Source organism: Canis lupus, chromosome 15, assembly GCF_048164855.1.
Source record: "Canis lupus baileyi chromosome 15, mCanLup2.hap1, whole genome shotgun sequence".
Classification (NCBI taxonomy): Eukaryota; Metazoa; Chordata; class Mammalia; order Carnivora; family Canidae; genus Canis; species Canis lupus.
In genome coordinates this window covers 56,324,815-56,342,034 of record NC_132852.1, presented here as the reverse complement: position 1 = coordinate 56,342,034, position 17,220 = coordinate 56,324,815, and the positions used below count along the sequence as shown (strand labels likewise).

General features: G+C 36.1%; 1 protein-coding gene across 9 annotated transcripts in view; it reads left to right on the top strand.

The window, feature by feature from the left end:
• Positions 1-17,220, top strand: part of TPK1 (thiamin pyrophosphokinase 1) — a 325,666-nt gene that overhangs the window by 159,214 nt on the left and 149,232 nt on the right. For all 9 annotated transcript variants that reach the window (XM_072777563.1, XM_072777569.1, XM_072777564.1 and 6 more), the window contains one exon: positions 9,351-9,446. In XM_072777563.1, the coding sequence (XP_072633664.1) occupies positions 9,351-9,446 (96 nt within the window). The remainder of the gene's footprint in view (positions 1-9,350; positions 9,447-17,220) is intronic.

Below are 17,220 nucleotides of genomic sequence, written 5' to 3'. Positions count from 1 at the left end.
TCCCGGGACTCCAGGATCACGCCCTGGGCCAAAGGCAGGCGCCAAACCACTGAGCCACCCCGGGATCCCCTGTTCATCTGTATTTATGACTCTGTTTTTGTTCATTTGTATAGATTTCGTGTATAAGTGAAATCATACGATATTTGTCTCATCATTTCACTCAGCATGATACCCTTTATGTCCATCCATGTTGTTGTGAATAGCAAGATTTTTATGGCTGAGTAACATTCCATGTCTTCTTTATTTATTGCTGTATCCATGTACACTTAGGTCGCTTCTGTACCTTGGCTGTTGTGAATAATGTTGCATTTAACATAGGGGTGCATATCTCTTTTTAAATTAGTGTCTTTGTTTTCTTTGGGTAAATATCTAGAAGTGGAATTCCAGGATGATGCTGTGGTTGTTTTTTTAATCCTTTGAGGAATTTCCATTCTGTTATCCACAGAGGCTGCACCAATTTACATTCCCACCAACAGTGCGAGAGGGTTCCCTTTTCTTACATCCTCAGGAGTGCTTGTTTTTTCTTGCCTTTTCTGATACTAATCATGGCTGTAATTTATTACAGTGGAAGGATACAAAGTAGAATAAGCAAAAGGAAAAGGTAGATGTGGACAAAGTCTGTAGAAAACCAGTCACTAGTTCCAAGAGTTCTTTCCCAGTGGAGTCACACAGGATGTACTTAATCAAATTGTGACAATAAATGTGAGGTATCATCACTAGGGAAGGAAGCACAATGGCCAAAATATTACTGGAGGCACCCACACCCTCTGCATAGCATGTATCAAAATTCCAGACTCCCAGGAAGAAAACAAGCAGGTGCTCAGCATAAAATCATTGAATAAAACAATTTAGGCACTGTTAGTTTTTAAGAAAAAAAAAATTTTTTTAATATAGAGAACTATTTACCTTTCAGGTTCTCAGTTGGGAGCCAAGGGCCAACCTTGCAGGCAAAGCTTTTTTAGGATAACAGTCTGAAGCCTGCTATGTTGACACTTTTGGGCACTCTCTTCCAAAAGAACTCTGGCTCTGCTCTTAGGAGGAAAGCCATCATTTAAGACCCTATGCTGTTCTAAAAAGACTTTTGACTTCCATTAGTGGAAGTAGTGACTTTCTTGTTTGGAAGGCTATAGTTTTCATTCAATGCGATGTTGAAAGGAAAGGTTATCTTATAACACCCAGGCAAAAAAAAAAAACAAAACAAAAAACCACCCAGGCCAGTGAAGATTGCACTAGATGAGAATGTCTCTTTACGTTTGGAATCGAATGGAGAATTGCAACAAGGCTAAATTGCGTTTATTCTTTTTCTTTTATGCGTGATCTAGAAAACCAGAAGAACACTAAATTATATCAGGCAACCTGTTACTTAGGGTTTTTAAGAGTTTAATCATGTGACATTCTTGCTGAAGAAATCATTACTTGTAGGCTGTCATTTGATGATAAATCTTTTTAGTGGAAAAGTGAACTGTTTTTAGAAGGTTGGCAAATAAAATGGAAGGAGCAATCTACTATAGTATGCTTTATACAATAAAGAGGAAAGTGGGAAATGGTTATTTTGTGATTGCATTTCTACAGAGTAAAGACCATTTTCATACCTGTATCAAGGAACATAGATCATTTAGATTCCAAATGGCTTTATCTAACTAAACTTGAGAACAAGTTTGGGCTAATTTTAGATCTGTATCTTTGGTTATCCATAGTATATGTCATTTTGCCCTGTGCCTGCTATACTCTTGATCTGGCAGGCAGTTTCTTATTAGAGTTCCGGTCAGTTCATTTTAATGAATAATTATGGAAGCTCATTATTAATACTTTAACATATCCAATTTTTAGAAGACTCTTGAATATATCTCCCCAAAATATTTTTAAGTGTTTATCTTGCTTACATACAATAAGAAAGGCAACGTTAGCAGTAAATAGGGGGAAATAAAGTGTGTGAGAGCCAGAATTTTAAGACTCCATAAACTCTTATTGTTGCTTAAAAATAAAACTCTTATCATTGCTTATTTACAAAAAGAATGCATGTCAGTATTCTAATATGATGGGGTAGTAAATTATTTCATGTTTTCAGAACCAACTTGAAAGAAAATCTTTGATAGCTTCTTGCCTCCTTTCTTATACTCTGTTGATTGACACTTATTTCCCTTTCAAAAAATATCCATTTCTCTCATACTGTCCTTGAGCCCCTCAGTCCTCAATCTGATGAACCAATTCCTGTTTCATCCCAGCTTCACACTCCAGAATTATCTTTCTCTTCCCTTGCTCTCCAACAAAGTTCTCTTTCTCTTTATGAAAGTGATTTCTCTTTGCTTATTAAGAAGCAAGTATAGCAATTAAATTAATTCACAGTAAGAAATTCATGATGAATTTTCTTTCCTACTGTTATATTTTAAGAAACTCTTTACCCTCCTATGCTACTAGTGGGAATATGTATTTTTATATCCCTCTTAGAAAGCACCCTGGCAGCATATATCAAAGATCATAAACTTTCTTACAGTTTTCCCAGTAATTTCATTTTCTAGTAAGCTAATTCTAAGAAAATAAACTGAAAGGGACTCATACACAAAGATATTGATCTTATGGGTAAGTTTAATAGCAGAAGAAAAAGCGAATTGTCATGAATATAATGATAAATATAGTGATAATATGATGAATTAGGAAAGCAGAGAAAAGGAGAGATAGATAGCTAAGCATTCCTTGCCCATTTTCAGGTGTCTGAGGTCTCTAAGCCTTGGACTACTATGGAAGCAGCATGGAGTTGGGCAGGAGTCATGAAAGATTTTCAGGTATTTAAAATACTGGAGAAAACCAACTAAATCAAGGTTCAAAATAAATTATAAAGGCATTTTTCTTCTTAAACCTCCCAAAATACCCAAAGTTTAATTAAGCAGGGTTGAGTACAAAGCATGGTTGGTTAAGAGTATGGGCTTCAGATCACATAGAATGTCCTCAACAGCTGTGTGACCTTGGGTAAGTTATTTAATCTCTCCAAACTTCACTCTGCATATCTTAAATGTGATAATTACATTCACCTTATAAGGGTATTGTGGGGATTCAAGAACATAACTCCTGTGAAGTGACTAAAACCTTCTATAACAAAACGTCTACTGAAATACTAGTTATAAATGTTATTAATTTATAATTTATAATTTTATAATTTATAATTTTATATATTTAGTTGTAAATTAATTATAATTTTATGATTTTATAATTTTAATTAATAGTTACATACATATTGCATTTAATTATCCTAGGTGAGAGGCTATATGCAAGCCACTCCAAATAAATATTCAGGATTGGTGTGCATGGTACCTAGGAGAAAATAACACTTCTGAATTCTTAACCTTATAAACTCAGCCCATAAAGTTACAATAGAAGTCTCAGAGCCCCATAAAATCTCTTCAGGGTAATTTGCACAAGTCCTTTCTTGTCCTGGGTAGATGGATGGGCACCAAATGACTTCACCTAAAATGAATAAGCTAATCGCAGATTTGGGAATGCTTTCACCAGACTTAACTCCTTGCTTCTTGTTTTAATGAGGCCAAGTCTCTCTGTGGATATAGTGTATAAAATAACAATTGATATGTTATTGTAATTTTTTTCAAAGGATCTGTTTTTTTTTCCTATTAAAGAGTTTTAGAGGAGTCAGCATCAGATAACTTCATAGGTTTTATGTGTGCTAAATGTGAAAACTCATTAACTTATATTAGTTAAATTTTTGGCAAACAGTAAATTAAGTAATCGAGAATGACATTCTAACAGCTTTTGCATTGGTCTTTTGCAGTTAGGTTGATTATTGACACTCATTGCCTCGTAATAATTTCTTTTAGTTGTCAGTAAATTCTAAAATAGTTTGGTAAGCATCCACAAAAAGTTCTTGGGAGAATATTGACAATGTGTGGCTTACTCTAGTAATCTTTGACGTGAGGTGGTCTGACTATACCATCTGATGTTTCTGGAGATTCTTCTGAAGTGCTGTGGTGAGCATTTACTGGGTTCATCCCAGTACCCAGAACTGTATGTGCATTATCATGTGGAACCTCAAGATTTTAGGGGCACCTAGGTGGCTCAGTAGTTGAGCGTCTGCCTTTGGCTCAGGTCGTGATCCCAGGATCCTGGGATCAAGTTCCACATCAGGCTACCTGCAGGGAGCCTGCCTCTCCCTCTACCTCTCTCTCTCTGCCTCTCATGAATAAATAAAATCTGTGGTTTTACCATGATTAGGATCATGCACTACACATATTCCATATATTTTTGTGTTTGCTATAACTATCAATGTTGGCAGTATTAAAAAATTGAAGTGAGCTCTTGTCATTCTAGGGCATATTCTGAACACTGTTTATTGCTAAACTTTTGAGTCCCTAATATCAGTTGATTTTTTTGTCATTTGTCTTTCTCTTAAGGAATAAATTACAACTCATTCAAAAGTATTCCAAATTATTTATGTAGTACTTCATACTGCTTCATTTCTTAGCCTCCGTGTACATTAGTAATTCTCTTTCCCTCTTTGGATGTTAATTTTGTTAACATTGTTGGATTTTCATTTGCTTAATTGCATATAAAACACTAATATTTGTCACCACTTGAAGAGTCTGTATTAGTTATGCCCTAAAACAAAAGTGTTACATGAGTTTCTTATGGCAGCAGTAGCATAATACCTTTGAAAAAATAACGACAATGCTGCATTTCTATTAGATTTGTTGTCTAAGGCTTGTCCACGTTTATGTTTTAGAGAAGCATGCCATGAAGGGAGTGGTGGTTGTATCCGTCCATCATTTGTCTGTCCATCAGACTTCTATTGAGTGCTTAACATGACCAATATTGTCCTAGTGAAATGCAGAGGTTAGTTTCTGGATACTCAAGGAGCATTGAGTCTTCCTCTCCTGACTGGAGATCATGTATTCCCAAAGTAGTAGGCAAAGATTTTGCTAGATGAGAATTTTTGCCTGTGTATGTGATCTGTTCCACCTCAGTTCATTTGCTCCATGAGTGCACTCATGTGTAAAGTTCTACTTCCTTTTACTTAAGTTTGCTTCTTCTTTATATTCACTCTCCTCAAATCTGCTAAATTATCATGTTGACAATAGGATTAATTTACCTTATTTGTAACTTTTTTACATCTTTCTGCGCCTTTAATACTTGCTTTTAAATTTTGATTTCCTGGACCTTAAAGCACCTATCTTTTTAATATGAACTATTTCCTTGATGTTGTGAACTATTTCTGTTTCTTAGTACATGTGTTCTATTAGAATATGATTCTCAAAAGTGCAGTATTTTGATGTTCATTATACCTCTATGGAGAACCTAATGTAATCAATCAGTAATTTTCTGAGTAGGTTTCTCATTGCAGTGTATTACAGTTGGCTCTAGTTTAGAGTGTAGCTTAGCCCCAAAACCAAAATGGTATTTCTAAAGCCCACACTATCCCCATTATTCAACATAAGAAAGGAACAATTTATGAATGAATTGAAGACTGACTTTCTTTCAAGCTCTTACTGGATAGTAGTGGAGTATGGCTAGGAGTTTCTCAGTATAGAAAGAGGAGGAAAAGAAACCTCCCTATACCTTGCTGTCTTTCTTACATTCACACACACACATATTTATATTTTACATGTTTACTAATTATGATATTCATGGTTTTTATTTATCACTGGGCCATTAGTATCTGGTAGATTCCTACTTCCTTTGTATACAGTACAATTTGTTAAAACAGTATATAGAGAGTAAGCCCCTAAAAAGAGGTTGGCTGGGCCTCTGATAATTTATTTATAATTAAATGTTTTTTTAAAAGATTTTATTTATTTTTAGAGACAGAGAGAGGCAGAGACATAGGCAGAGGGTGAAGCAATCTCCCTGTGGGGAGCCTGATGCAGGACTTGATCCCAGGACCTCAGGATCACGATCTGAGCCAAAGGCAGATGCTCAACCAGCTGAGCCACGTAGGCACTACTTTGAACTTATACTCAGTTCTCCTTACTTTGCCTTTTATGTTTGGTTGTGGTTTGGAAGGCATGGGGTGGGCGTTGTTGTTCCTTATCTTCAGAAGACACTTTTTAGGTTAGAACAAAATTAGAATAGCCTTGATATTTATGCGGCCTGAAATTTTTGACATCGATCCAAATCTTTTCTGTTTGAATTCTGGCATAAAACAAAATTAATAAAATGTAATATTAAAAAAAATCATCTTGAAAAAGTGATGTGTCCATAAAGGGAACTTATTATTAGAACTGAGTTATTTATTTATTTATTTATTTATTTATTTATTTATTTATTTATTTATTTTCTCTGAGTTATTTGAATTTCTAGTTGTATAATAACAAAAACTTTACAAGGCAGGTGCATAGAATGAGATTGGAGCCACCTACTGGCTCATAAAGTAGTAATTTCTGTCCTAAAAAATATATTCTAAGCAACTACAGAAAGTTGAAGACAGTAGTAGTTGAAACAGAAGTTTCCACCCTAACATTGGTATGTTAAAGCTGTTTTAAAGAGTTTTGGAGATGTCTGGATGGCTTGGCAGTTGAACGTCTGCCTTCAGCTCGGGGAGTGATCCTGGGGTCCTGGGATCGAGTTCCGCATTGGGCTCCCCATAGGGAGCCTGCTTCTCTCTCTGCCTAGGTCTCTGCCTCTCTCTGTGTGTCTCTCATGAATAAATAAATAAAATCTTTTTTATTTTATGTAGCTTATGCTTTGGAAGGTTTCTGTATAAACTTAGGGTTTCTGATGTATAGATGTATCAGCTAATATTAGAAACCATTTATTAGAAAGTAATGTACTTATTGGACCAAATTTCTTAGCTTTTATATCCTGAGTTCTTGTCTTAGTGTGAGTTTTTGTTTGTTTTTTTAAACATCTAACCCTGTGAAATTCTTCACAGAACTCAGTGCTTCTGACTCCAATAAATGAAGTCAATTCTATATCATAAATAATTATAAATAGATGTTAATGTATAATAAATGAGCATCACTTGATACCTTACAGCATTTCTGCATTTTTCCTTGTCTGCTGGATTTGGATAGTTTCTCTTTGGTTTTACATTTCTCCTCTTTTAGATTTTAATATGTTATTATAAGACCCAGGAAACAGTAAAAACATCTGTAGTTGGCCAAAGGCCTGGGCTTTGGCTGATACTTTGTATTGCAGGTCTCCTGTCTAGGTGTTGTAAGCTGCCCTGTGAGGGCTACTGGGGCTATTTACACTTCCAGTGAATTCGTTTTTAATCAGTGATGAGATTAGAATCATTTAAACTCATAAAAATTCTAAGTTCTGGGTTTAGATAGAGTCTGAATTTTTCAATTCTGGTAATTTGCCTCCATGTTATGACTCACGCTTTTCTTTGTGCCTGTCTTAAATTGATGAGATAAAGCCTTGCTCGTATGTTTCAGAAAATCTCACACGTTTTCTCGAGATACCATTCTTGTGGAACCAACTATGATGTCATATGACCTTTTTGTGTCAGATATCTAGATATTTATTCCCACCTCACGAGAGTAAGGCAGTAAGATTTCTAGATGTGCATTATTGCACCCAGCTATCCAGGGATTCACAAATCAATTTAAATCTCTCATTTTCATTTTCTTAATCTACATAATACTATAGTGGGATAGATTATTTCTTCGGTTCTCATTCACTATAATTTTTCCTATGGATCTGTGTTGATTCTGTGAAGATAAACAATGGTTTATTAATCATCTTTATATTATTGCTGTTTCTGTTTGCCTTTTTCATTTCATTTCTTTTTGCTGGAACGATTATATCTTCATCTCTAAAAACAGGAAGGTGATTTCCCATTGTTAAAATGCAGTATTTAGCAATAAGATACCAAGCTCTCTTACCCCTTTGCCAGCATAGGTTTTTATTCCTCCAGAGTATTAGTTAAACATTATCAGTTACTTACAATGTAGCAGACTGGTGCCATGCACTAGAAATAGTAATGCATGAAACATAATTCCTGTCCTTGGGGAACATTCAGTATAGTGATTTGTGTGCGTGTGTGTATCTGCATGTGTGTACGTGTGTGTGTGTGTGTGTGTGCGTGGTGACAATCTAATCTCCTCACCCCTGATAATATCCCTGTAGGTTCTATCATATTCTAACATCCCTTTTCAAGGAGTATTAGCCTGAGGCAAGTCAACTTCTTTATGCCCTCACTTGGTGACTGTAGTAAATTTCAATGTTCTCTTCAGGTCAGAAAAGTACATGTCAACCATTTTGTAAAGATGACATATACATCTTTTAGGGCATAATATATTTCTGAATGATGAGGAATTAATTTTTTCATTGGTCACTACCTTGTAGGACAGTAGTCATAAATGAATGAAGCCCAGGTTGAGCTTGACACATTTAGAGAGACCTTGAAGGTAAAGAAGAACCTTTAAATCTACTGAGAACGGTTCTTAGGATAATTTAGGACTCAGTATGGGTGTTTGGTATCCTTGAAAACTCTTTGAATGGCAACTTTATATACTGGATTATATTTAACTTCCCCTTACTCAGCTGTTTATGAGAGACCACGAATTGTTAAGTTCGTGAATTAAGAAGTCTCAAGTCCCATTGCACTCTGGTTTTACATGCCTTTGCCTTTGTAAGACATTGGAGGAAAAGGTGTCATTTCAGAAATATTGTTTCTCTCACTGTCTTGGTTCACGAGTGCCAACAAGCTGGCACTTTTGTGGCTTCATATTTATAAATATATTCCTGGCTTTTCACTAGGTAAGGTATCTAGTGTAGAAGAGGCAGAGACCATATAAATTTGCTTCATTATGTCTAAAAGATAATTCAAGAGACATATTTATGCAGGTATAGCTCTTCATGCCTCTTTTTACAGTGGGTAAGAAAGGTGCTATAAAGGAATTTTATAGAACAGCTGACTTGATTTTACTTAAAATATAGTTTTATCATTAGTTCAATATTAATATGAGTTTTTCCGGTTATGTAGGTAAACTTAGGTCTACTTAAAGAGGTTCAAACTTTTTTTAGAAATAGCTTTACTTTTAACTTCAGGTAGTTTTACTGTGAATATATTTTATAATACTTGTATCAGAGTCCTTATGTTAATTTCAAATGTCATCCCAGCAGTGATTCTTAAAGACCATTAATGTAGTGTAAATCTGCACTTTTGTTGAGTAAAGTGATTGTCATAATCAGACCATTATTGTGATATTCTAACCATTTCTGAGATGTCTTGTTATGTGAAATAAAAAAGATAATGATAATGATACTAATGATCAGGGTATAATATAAGCATAATAGGCTATGTCTATTGATACCTTATCTTTACTTTTATAGTGTTTTATCTTGTAAGGCTGTCATCATTATGTATTCTTACCTTTTCTCTTACTTTAAACACATAGGGATGTGAGATTATTTCAACGCCTGACCAAGACCATACTGACTTTACCAAGTGCCTTGAATTGCTCCAAAAAAAAATAGAAGAAAAAGACCTACAGGTAAGATCTACATCTTTTTTGGTGGTTAAGAGTCTTAGTGCCAAGGATGTAAAAGATCCTGCTTCAAGTTTTTACTCATTTGAAGTGATTAGTTATTCTAGTGCCAATGTTTTGGCTGTCAGATTTTTCCCATATGTTGCATAAATCTGTACTTAGCTGCCAAGTATTACTGTTTGCACTTAAATCAAAAGTCAGAGATCTAAATACCTTATAATGATGAAGTCACAAAATGGATGAAGCGGACTTTGATAAAGCAGTAAAACTGGCATCTCATTCTTGGCCTACAATGAGTAGCTACTTTTCATTTCTCATTCTTCATTTCCATGTAGACCTATGTGTGTTTTCTCTTTATATGTTTTCTCTTTTTAAATTCTGTATGGGCAGGTAAAACAAGAAAATATGGCCTATATTTGGCCCATGAGTTATCATTATAAACTCATACAAACAAACAAAACAGTCAACTTTTTAAGTCCAGGAGGAATCTGCTACTTGCATCTGTAGATTCTTTAAAGTATTCCTTAATGATTTTCACCTAGCGTTCAAGCATTTAATAATTAATTAGCTAAAATGCAAGCTTATATTTTATTACATTTTATAATCCTTTTTGATTATAAGAACAAAAGAATAAAATATGTAGTATTTTTTATTATGACATAAAATATTTTTTAAGTCAATGTTTAGTGACGATCAACAAAATAAACCTGAATCATTGAATGGCAGTTGACTATCCTTTTACTGACAGGGGCTGGAGAGTAAGCTGAGGTGCATAATCAAATGTGTAATTTTTAAACTAAGAAAAGTAGCAAATACCTTTATATATTAAAATGCTTTTTGATAGTACAAGTAACAAGAAATGCATTTCAACCTGGCCTCAATAGTCAGGCGAGATAAGGTAGTCTTATATACAGCTCAGTCAGATGTCCTGTCTGTTTCTTTTTCTGTCTTCACTCTGTGTTGTAGACTTTATCTCTGGTCTGGCTCCCCTGACTGCCTTCAGTGACCACTGTAGCAGCATTTTACCCCTTCACATGTAGGGGATTAAAGGAGCAGGGCAACACTTCCCATCATCATCATCAAACTTAAGTCCTGATATCCCTCTGTTAGGCTACTCTTGGTTTTGGCAACAGAGGATGAGAGTAACCTGATTATAGCAGGGGTTCAGATCCATCCGCAGGTCTCGTAAAGATTACATGACTAAGACATGGGGGGCAGGACAAGATAGATGTTGGAGAGGCACTTCAAGAAAAACTTACTCCCTCACAAAAGTTTTTCAAAGATTTCTTTTGGCATCTATTTACTAAGTTGAGATAGTAGATCATTTTCTCTCTTTGAAGACAAGCCTTGTTAATTATCCTAATTGACAAGTAGCACATTGTACAAACTGAACAAAAGTAATTGAGTGAACATTTCCCATCTCTGTTGTAGCTTGAACTATACCAAATGTATTGTGCTATTTCCAGAAATAAATTGCTATAATTAAATATTTGTTTAACGAAAACAGAACACAGCCCATTGAGAGTTACCTGCTTCATCCAGACATAGCTGATTTTGAGTTTCTTAGAAAAGAAATTATAAAATCTTCACAACTTGTGTTTCAGTTTTCCCAGCATCAACGCTGCAATTATTGGAAGCTGGGAATGCAATTATGTGTGTCAAATTGATAGTATCTGTAATACAGTATTTGGTCATTAAGTCTGAAAATAAAGAATCCTATCTCAAGCTCAACACTGAAATTCAGAGAGAGCCTCAGACTGGGGTAAGAGGGTAATCAAGTATGTATGATCTGTGAAACAAATCTGGTAAGGTCGTGGATGATCCAGTAGGGAGGACAGAATCAAGACCTGTTAGAGCAATCCTGCATTGAGCAGAAAGGACCAAACCCTCCTAGTCCCACTGTGCTTAATCAGGGCTGGAAGCTCTCAGGGAAGGGGGTGGCCTTGGTGGCCCACTGCACTGCATCTGAGAGTTCCAGTGGGCCATGACAGCCAGCGGCCCCCCTCACAGCCCTAATGAGTTCTTTCTGGGGAAGGGGGGCGGTGTAGGTTAGAAGGAGCAGTGCACTTCCACGGCTGCCGCAGGCCCCCAGCATGATTTAGACCCAACACATTCTCCAGCCTCATCTTGCACTACTTTTTCTCCTTGTTCATAAAGTATGACCTATTCCCTCTTCTTCTCTGCCTTGAGGTGTTGCCTCCTCTGCCTAGAATATTTTTGCACATCGCTTGAATATTTTTTGAATTTTTTCCTTCTCTTCTCCTATACCACAATGGCAGACTAGGTGATGTCATTAGGAGGACTTCTCTTCCCCATCTCTCCATGTTAGGTTCTGCTGCTCTGTGTGTCAGTACCCCTTTCATTCTCCTTCAAGGCAGTCTTAACACTTCCAGTAAATTTGTTGGTTATTTCTGTTTACGTGAAGCCTTTCTTCCCAGCCTGACCATACAGCTCACAAAGCTGGGCTGTTCACAACTGTACAGCAGCACCTTGCATGTAAAGGGTGCTTTGTGAATGTTGAGTCTCTGTTGTGTGCTGTGCGAGTGCCCAGGGGAGTTGAACACAACACAGTAGGGGGAAGGCTTCTTAGAGAAGGATTGGATGGCAGAGGGAAGAAGAGTGTTCAAGGATGGATGCCTTGGTGTACAGGGAGGATGGATAGCTCTTCAGCGAACCAATGGCAAGGAGTTTGAAGAGCATTAAGATGGACGACAATGTGATTAGTTTGCTGTTTTAAAAAGCATAGTTGGGTAAACTGAAGGCTCCATTTTTCACAATGAAAACCTTTAATATAACCTTCAGGTTATAGTAAATTTGATGGAGTATCTTTGAGCTTCCACTCGACTTGACATTTAACCTGGAGGTACATCGTTTCATCTGATCTAATGTAATAGCAAGAGAAAAGCAAGAAGAGAAAGATTAGCAAGGAAAATAATTAAAAGATGCCCCTCCACATATCCTCCTATGCCCAAGTGAGATCATCATGAAGACTATTAAAAATTGAAATGCACGTGAACTATATAAAAAGATCCTTTATACTTCTCTACCTAATAAGTACCATCAAATTATCATACATTTCTGTTTTTCTACTTATTAAATTATAAATATGAATTTGTCATCTGTGTCTATATTTTATAGCAAGCTCTTGTTAATTACTAGCATTTACTTTAAAATATTAATTGCAAATAAAAGTAAAGTAATATCTAATATGTTAAAAAACTGTACTATGTAACATCGTAGAACTTTATAGAATTTGAATTAGCCTGTCCTTACCCTAAAGGAGCTTACTACCTAGAACATGTGATTAACTTTGAAAAATTTGCCTAAATCACCACATTTATTTATTTACTTATCTATTTTAAACCTGCTCACCCTCAACTTTTATTCTTTTGCAAAAGGGTTCACTGATACATGTGACTTTTTAATGCTTTGCTTTCATGTTACCACATTGTTTATCTGTAACTGAGTCATGAATAATACATTTTCAAGATGCCATCTGATATGACTGGATCTTCAAAGAGCACATATATTTTCTGATGTCATGATGCATGCTTGAGATCTAAACCTTTGAATTCAGTGGAAAACATTAAAAGCTATTGCTCCAACTTTCTAAAAATGTAAGATGCATGTTGTTTAGGAAGAAGCAGAAACAAATCCAGATTATAAGGCCCTTAGAATAACAGGCCTCCTAAAATACAGTTTAAGATATTTCCTACTATAATTTGATACCAGAATCATTACTTCAGTCTCTGAGGTTTTTAAACACAGATTTAATATGAGACAAAATTTGGGTGGAAAAGCTGTCATTAATTTCATTCACACTGTACGTGGTGTTGATTTAAACACATACTAGTTTTGGGATCCCTGGGTGGCTCAGCAGTTAAGTGTCTGCCTTCGGCTCAGGTTGTGATCCTGGAGTCCCAGGATTAAGTCCTGCATCACACTCCCTGCATGGAGCCTGCTTCTCCCTCTGCCTCTGTCTCTGCCTCTCTCTCTCTGTGTCTCTCATGAATAAATAAATAAAAATCTTTAAAAAAAAACAATGAACACATACTAGTTTTATTTGCCAAAACTTGAATGCATTTTATCCCCCTTGTACCATGTTATTTTTTAAATCAATTTTTCAATCAAATAATGCAGGATGCTGAAAAAGTACTGTATGAATAAGAGCAAATGCCTAAATTTTATACACACACAGATATTAATAACTACAAATCAAATACTACATAAAGACTATGGGATTATTACATATTAAGTTCTTTTTTATACAATTTTAATAGCCTGAGCAAATATTGAATTGTGATTTGTATGTATTAGAATAGTTTTTATGCATTTATATCTGAATTGGGGTTCTTGATTATTGACTTTAGGTAAGGAATATTAGATAGTCTTTTTTTTTCTTTTTTTATAAAGATTTTATTTGTTCATGAGAGACACAGAGAGAGAGGCAGAAACATCGGCAGAGGGAGAAGCTGGCTCCCTGCAGGGAGCCTCATTCAGGACTCCATCCCAGGATCCCAGGATCTTGACCTGAGCCAAAGGCAGACGTTCAACCACTGAGCCACCTAGACGTCCTAGATAGTCTTTCTATTTAATTCCTACATGGTATTTCTCAGATAGATACACTATGTTTAGATATCTGCAGATACTATGAGTTTTAGAATATTTATGTCTACTAATTATCAGTATTGGGTTAGGTGTACATTATTGTTTTGTAATGGACTAATGGCTTTGTTATATGTCCATACTAAATAACTGTTGCTCCTCACTTAAAAGGAATTTAAGACTTTATCTGATTGGAATAATTATTCATAGCACTATAATAAGCTCTGACTCAGAGGGTTGCGCGAAGAATGGTGATAGTGCTCTGAGAAGTGTCTTCTGAGGGTCTCCACTGTCCTTAGTACAGTCTACTCTAATGGGCCAGGATCTTCAGCAAGATTTCAATCTCATTTAAAGCACAATTTAATAAATCTGTTGTGTGTGTCAGTGTATATTCTGGAAAGAGATGAGAACTAAATTCACAGTAGAGATACTTGGCAAATACCACCTCAGTCAAGTAATCAAACATCAGTCTCATTACTTCACGTGTCCTCCTTAATGACCATCACCCAGTTATGGAAGACTGATGATCACTGAACTCTACCTCTGAAACTAATAATACATTGTATGTTAATTAATTAAATTTACTTTAAAAAAAGAATACATGCCATTTTTCAGATATCAGATTGCCAAATATTTAAAGTTAGATAAAATGAGTGTAGGTGAGGGTACAGAGAAGGATAAATTCTCATTTATTCTTGGTAGTATTAAAATAAATTTGGTAGTATTTCTCAATTTTATTTTTTATTTTTTTAAAGCTTTTAATTATTTATTTATTCATGAGACACACAGAGAGGCAGAGACACAGGAAGAGACAGAGGGAGAAGTAGGCTCCATGCAGGGAGCCCAATGTGGGACTCGATCTCGGGTCTCCTGAATCACACTGTGGGTTAAAGTTGGCGCTACACCACTGGGCCACCCGGGTTGCCCGTATTTCTCAATTTTAAATGCTTATATCTTTGTTTCAGCAATTCAACATCTAGAAATTTATCCTGCAGTTTACAAAGATAAATGTAAATGGATATTTATAGTTGCATTATTTGTCATAAATAAAAAACTGTCAATAGGGGACTGGTTAAATTATGGTAAGTCTCATTTGGTGATATTTACAGAGGAAATAATATGTATAGGATCTACTTCAAAATAATCATGGGATTTACTTCAAAATAAACATGTTGACTAGGGGAGTAAGGAGAAAGTATAGATAAAACACGATTGACCGTGTATTTTATAATTTTTATGAAACTGGTGATGGGTATAAGTGATTCATCATACTCTTCTCCTTATTTTTGCATATGTTTGAAATTTGCCATAATAAAAATATACAAAACTAAATAAAAGAAAAAAGTAAGTGATGAAATAATGTCAGCAATAATTCCTGTTTATAGCACATGCCCTTCAAGATAACGTAAAGGGTGCTAAGGGCACTTGTGAAATTCTTCCCTAAAACCTATAATCCCAGTTTCATCTTTGAAAAGAAATCCAAGGAAGTCAGAATGAATATTACTCTGCCAAATACCTGACCAGTATTTTCAAGGTCATGGAAAACAAGGAAAGATGGAAAAACTGTCACAGACCAGAGGAGCTGAAAGAGACATGAAAACTAAATGCAGTGTGGCATTCTATTTGTCCCTGAACTGGAGCAGGGTATTAGTGGAAAACTGGCAAAATGCGAACAAAGCCTGGAGTTCAATTACTAGTAGTACGTTGGTATCAATCTTAAGTGGAACAGATGTACTGTGGTTATAGGAGATGTTAGCACTGGCTGGGACCGGGGGAAGGGTACAATTCCTGTACTATTTTTGTGACTTTTCACTAAATCTAAGATTATTCCAAATTAAGAGGTTTACTTGAAAAAGAGATGCTTACTGTTTCAAATATGCTATTAACTATCAGGTGGTATAATCTTTTTGTGACATGACTCAGTGTTACAGAATAAAAAGGCAAGTACTTATTGACACCTAGGCAAATCTGAAATACCTTTTTATGAATTCTTTCACCTTTAAAGTGTTTCCTCAAAAAATCTCAACCTGTGAGTCTCTATTGCATATTTTGGAAACTGTTTTATCTGAAAACTAAACCTGCTTGAAACTTTGCTGGAAACTTGATAATTTTTAAACTGTGGTAACAGCCCAGGTCCGCAAACTGCCCAGTTTCCCAAGACATCAGAGAGTGGTAGGACTTGATCAAAGAGAACTGGCATTCTATATAATTTTTTCAGGGTTGGCTCCGGAAGGAGTAATCCTGCTCATTCCTGCCCTGCCTCTTTACCTGTCAAAATCCTGTCATCTCCATCAACACCTTCGTTTTCACCTGTTTTTCTTAGGGGGATATCCTGTCACACTTCTATGCCATTGACTCTCTCATTTATACTTCCTGTCCGGAATGCCAAAGCCTATTTCTTTTTTTTTTTTTTTTTTTTTTAATTTATTTACGATAGTCACAGAGAGAGAGAGAGAGAGAGAGAGGCAGAGACATAGGCAGAGGGAGAAGCAGGCTCCATGCACCGGGAGCCCGATGTGGGATTCGATCCCGGGCCTCCAGGATCGCGCCCTGGGCCAAAGGCAGGCGCCAAACCGCTGCGCCACCCAGGGATCCCCCCAAAGCCTATTTCTAACCTAACTGGAGGGCCATAAGAATTTCATTTCAGTGTCTAAAACACAATTCATCATCTTTCACACAGAATCCCATTTTCTCTTTATTTTCCATCTCATGCACTGGCACTACCATCCATCCACGTGGCAGAAACCTAAGAGTAGCCTTATATTTTGCTATACCATCCCTTACCACTTGGTCACAACTCCTTTAATTCTGTAGGTATCTCTTGTGCCCACTTTATCCTTTCTAGTCTTACTGCTACTAGGTTATTTCAGACCATTATCATTTCTCAGTTGGGTTATTTTATGAGCTTCTATTTGTCCTCATGTTAGTTTCCATTGCATTGTGGGTTTTTTTTTTTTAAAGATTTTATTTATTTATTTATTCATGAGAGACAGAGACAGAGACACAGGCAGAGGGAGAAGCAGGCCCCATGAAGGGAGCCCGACGTGGGACTCGATCCTGGGTCTCCAGGATCACGCCCTGGGCCAAGGGTAGGCGCTACAACGCTAAGCCACCCAGGGATCCCTGTATTGTGGGTTTTTTGTTTGTTTCAAATTTTTATTTAAATTCTAGTTAG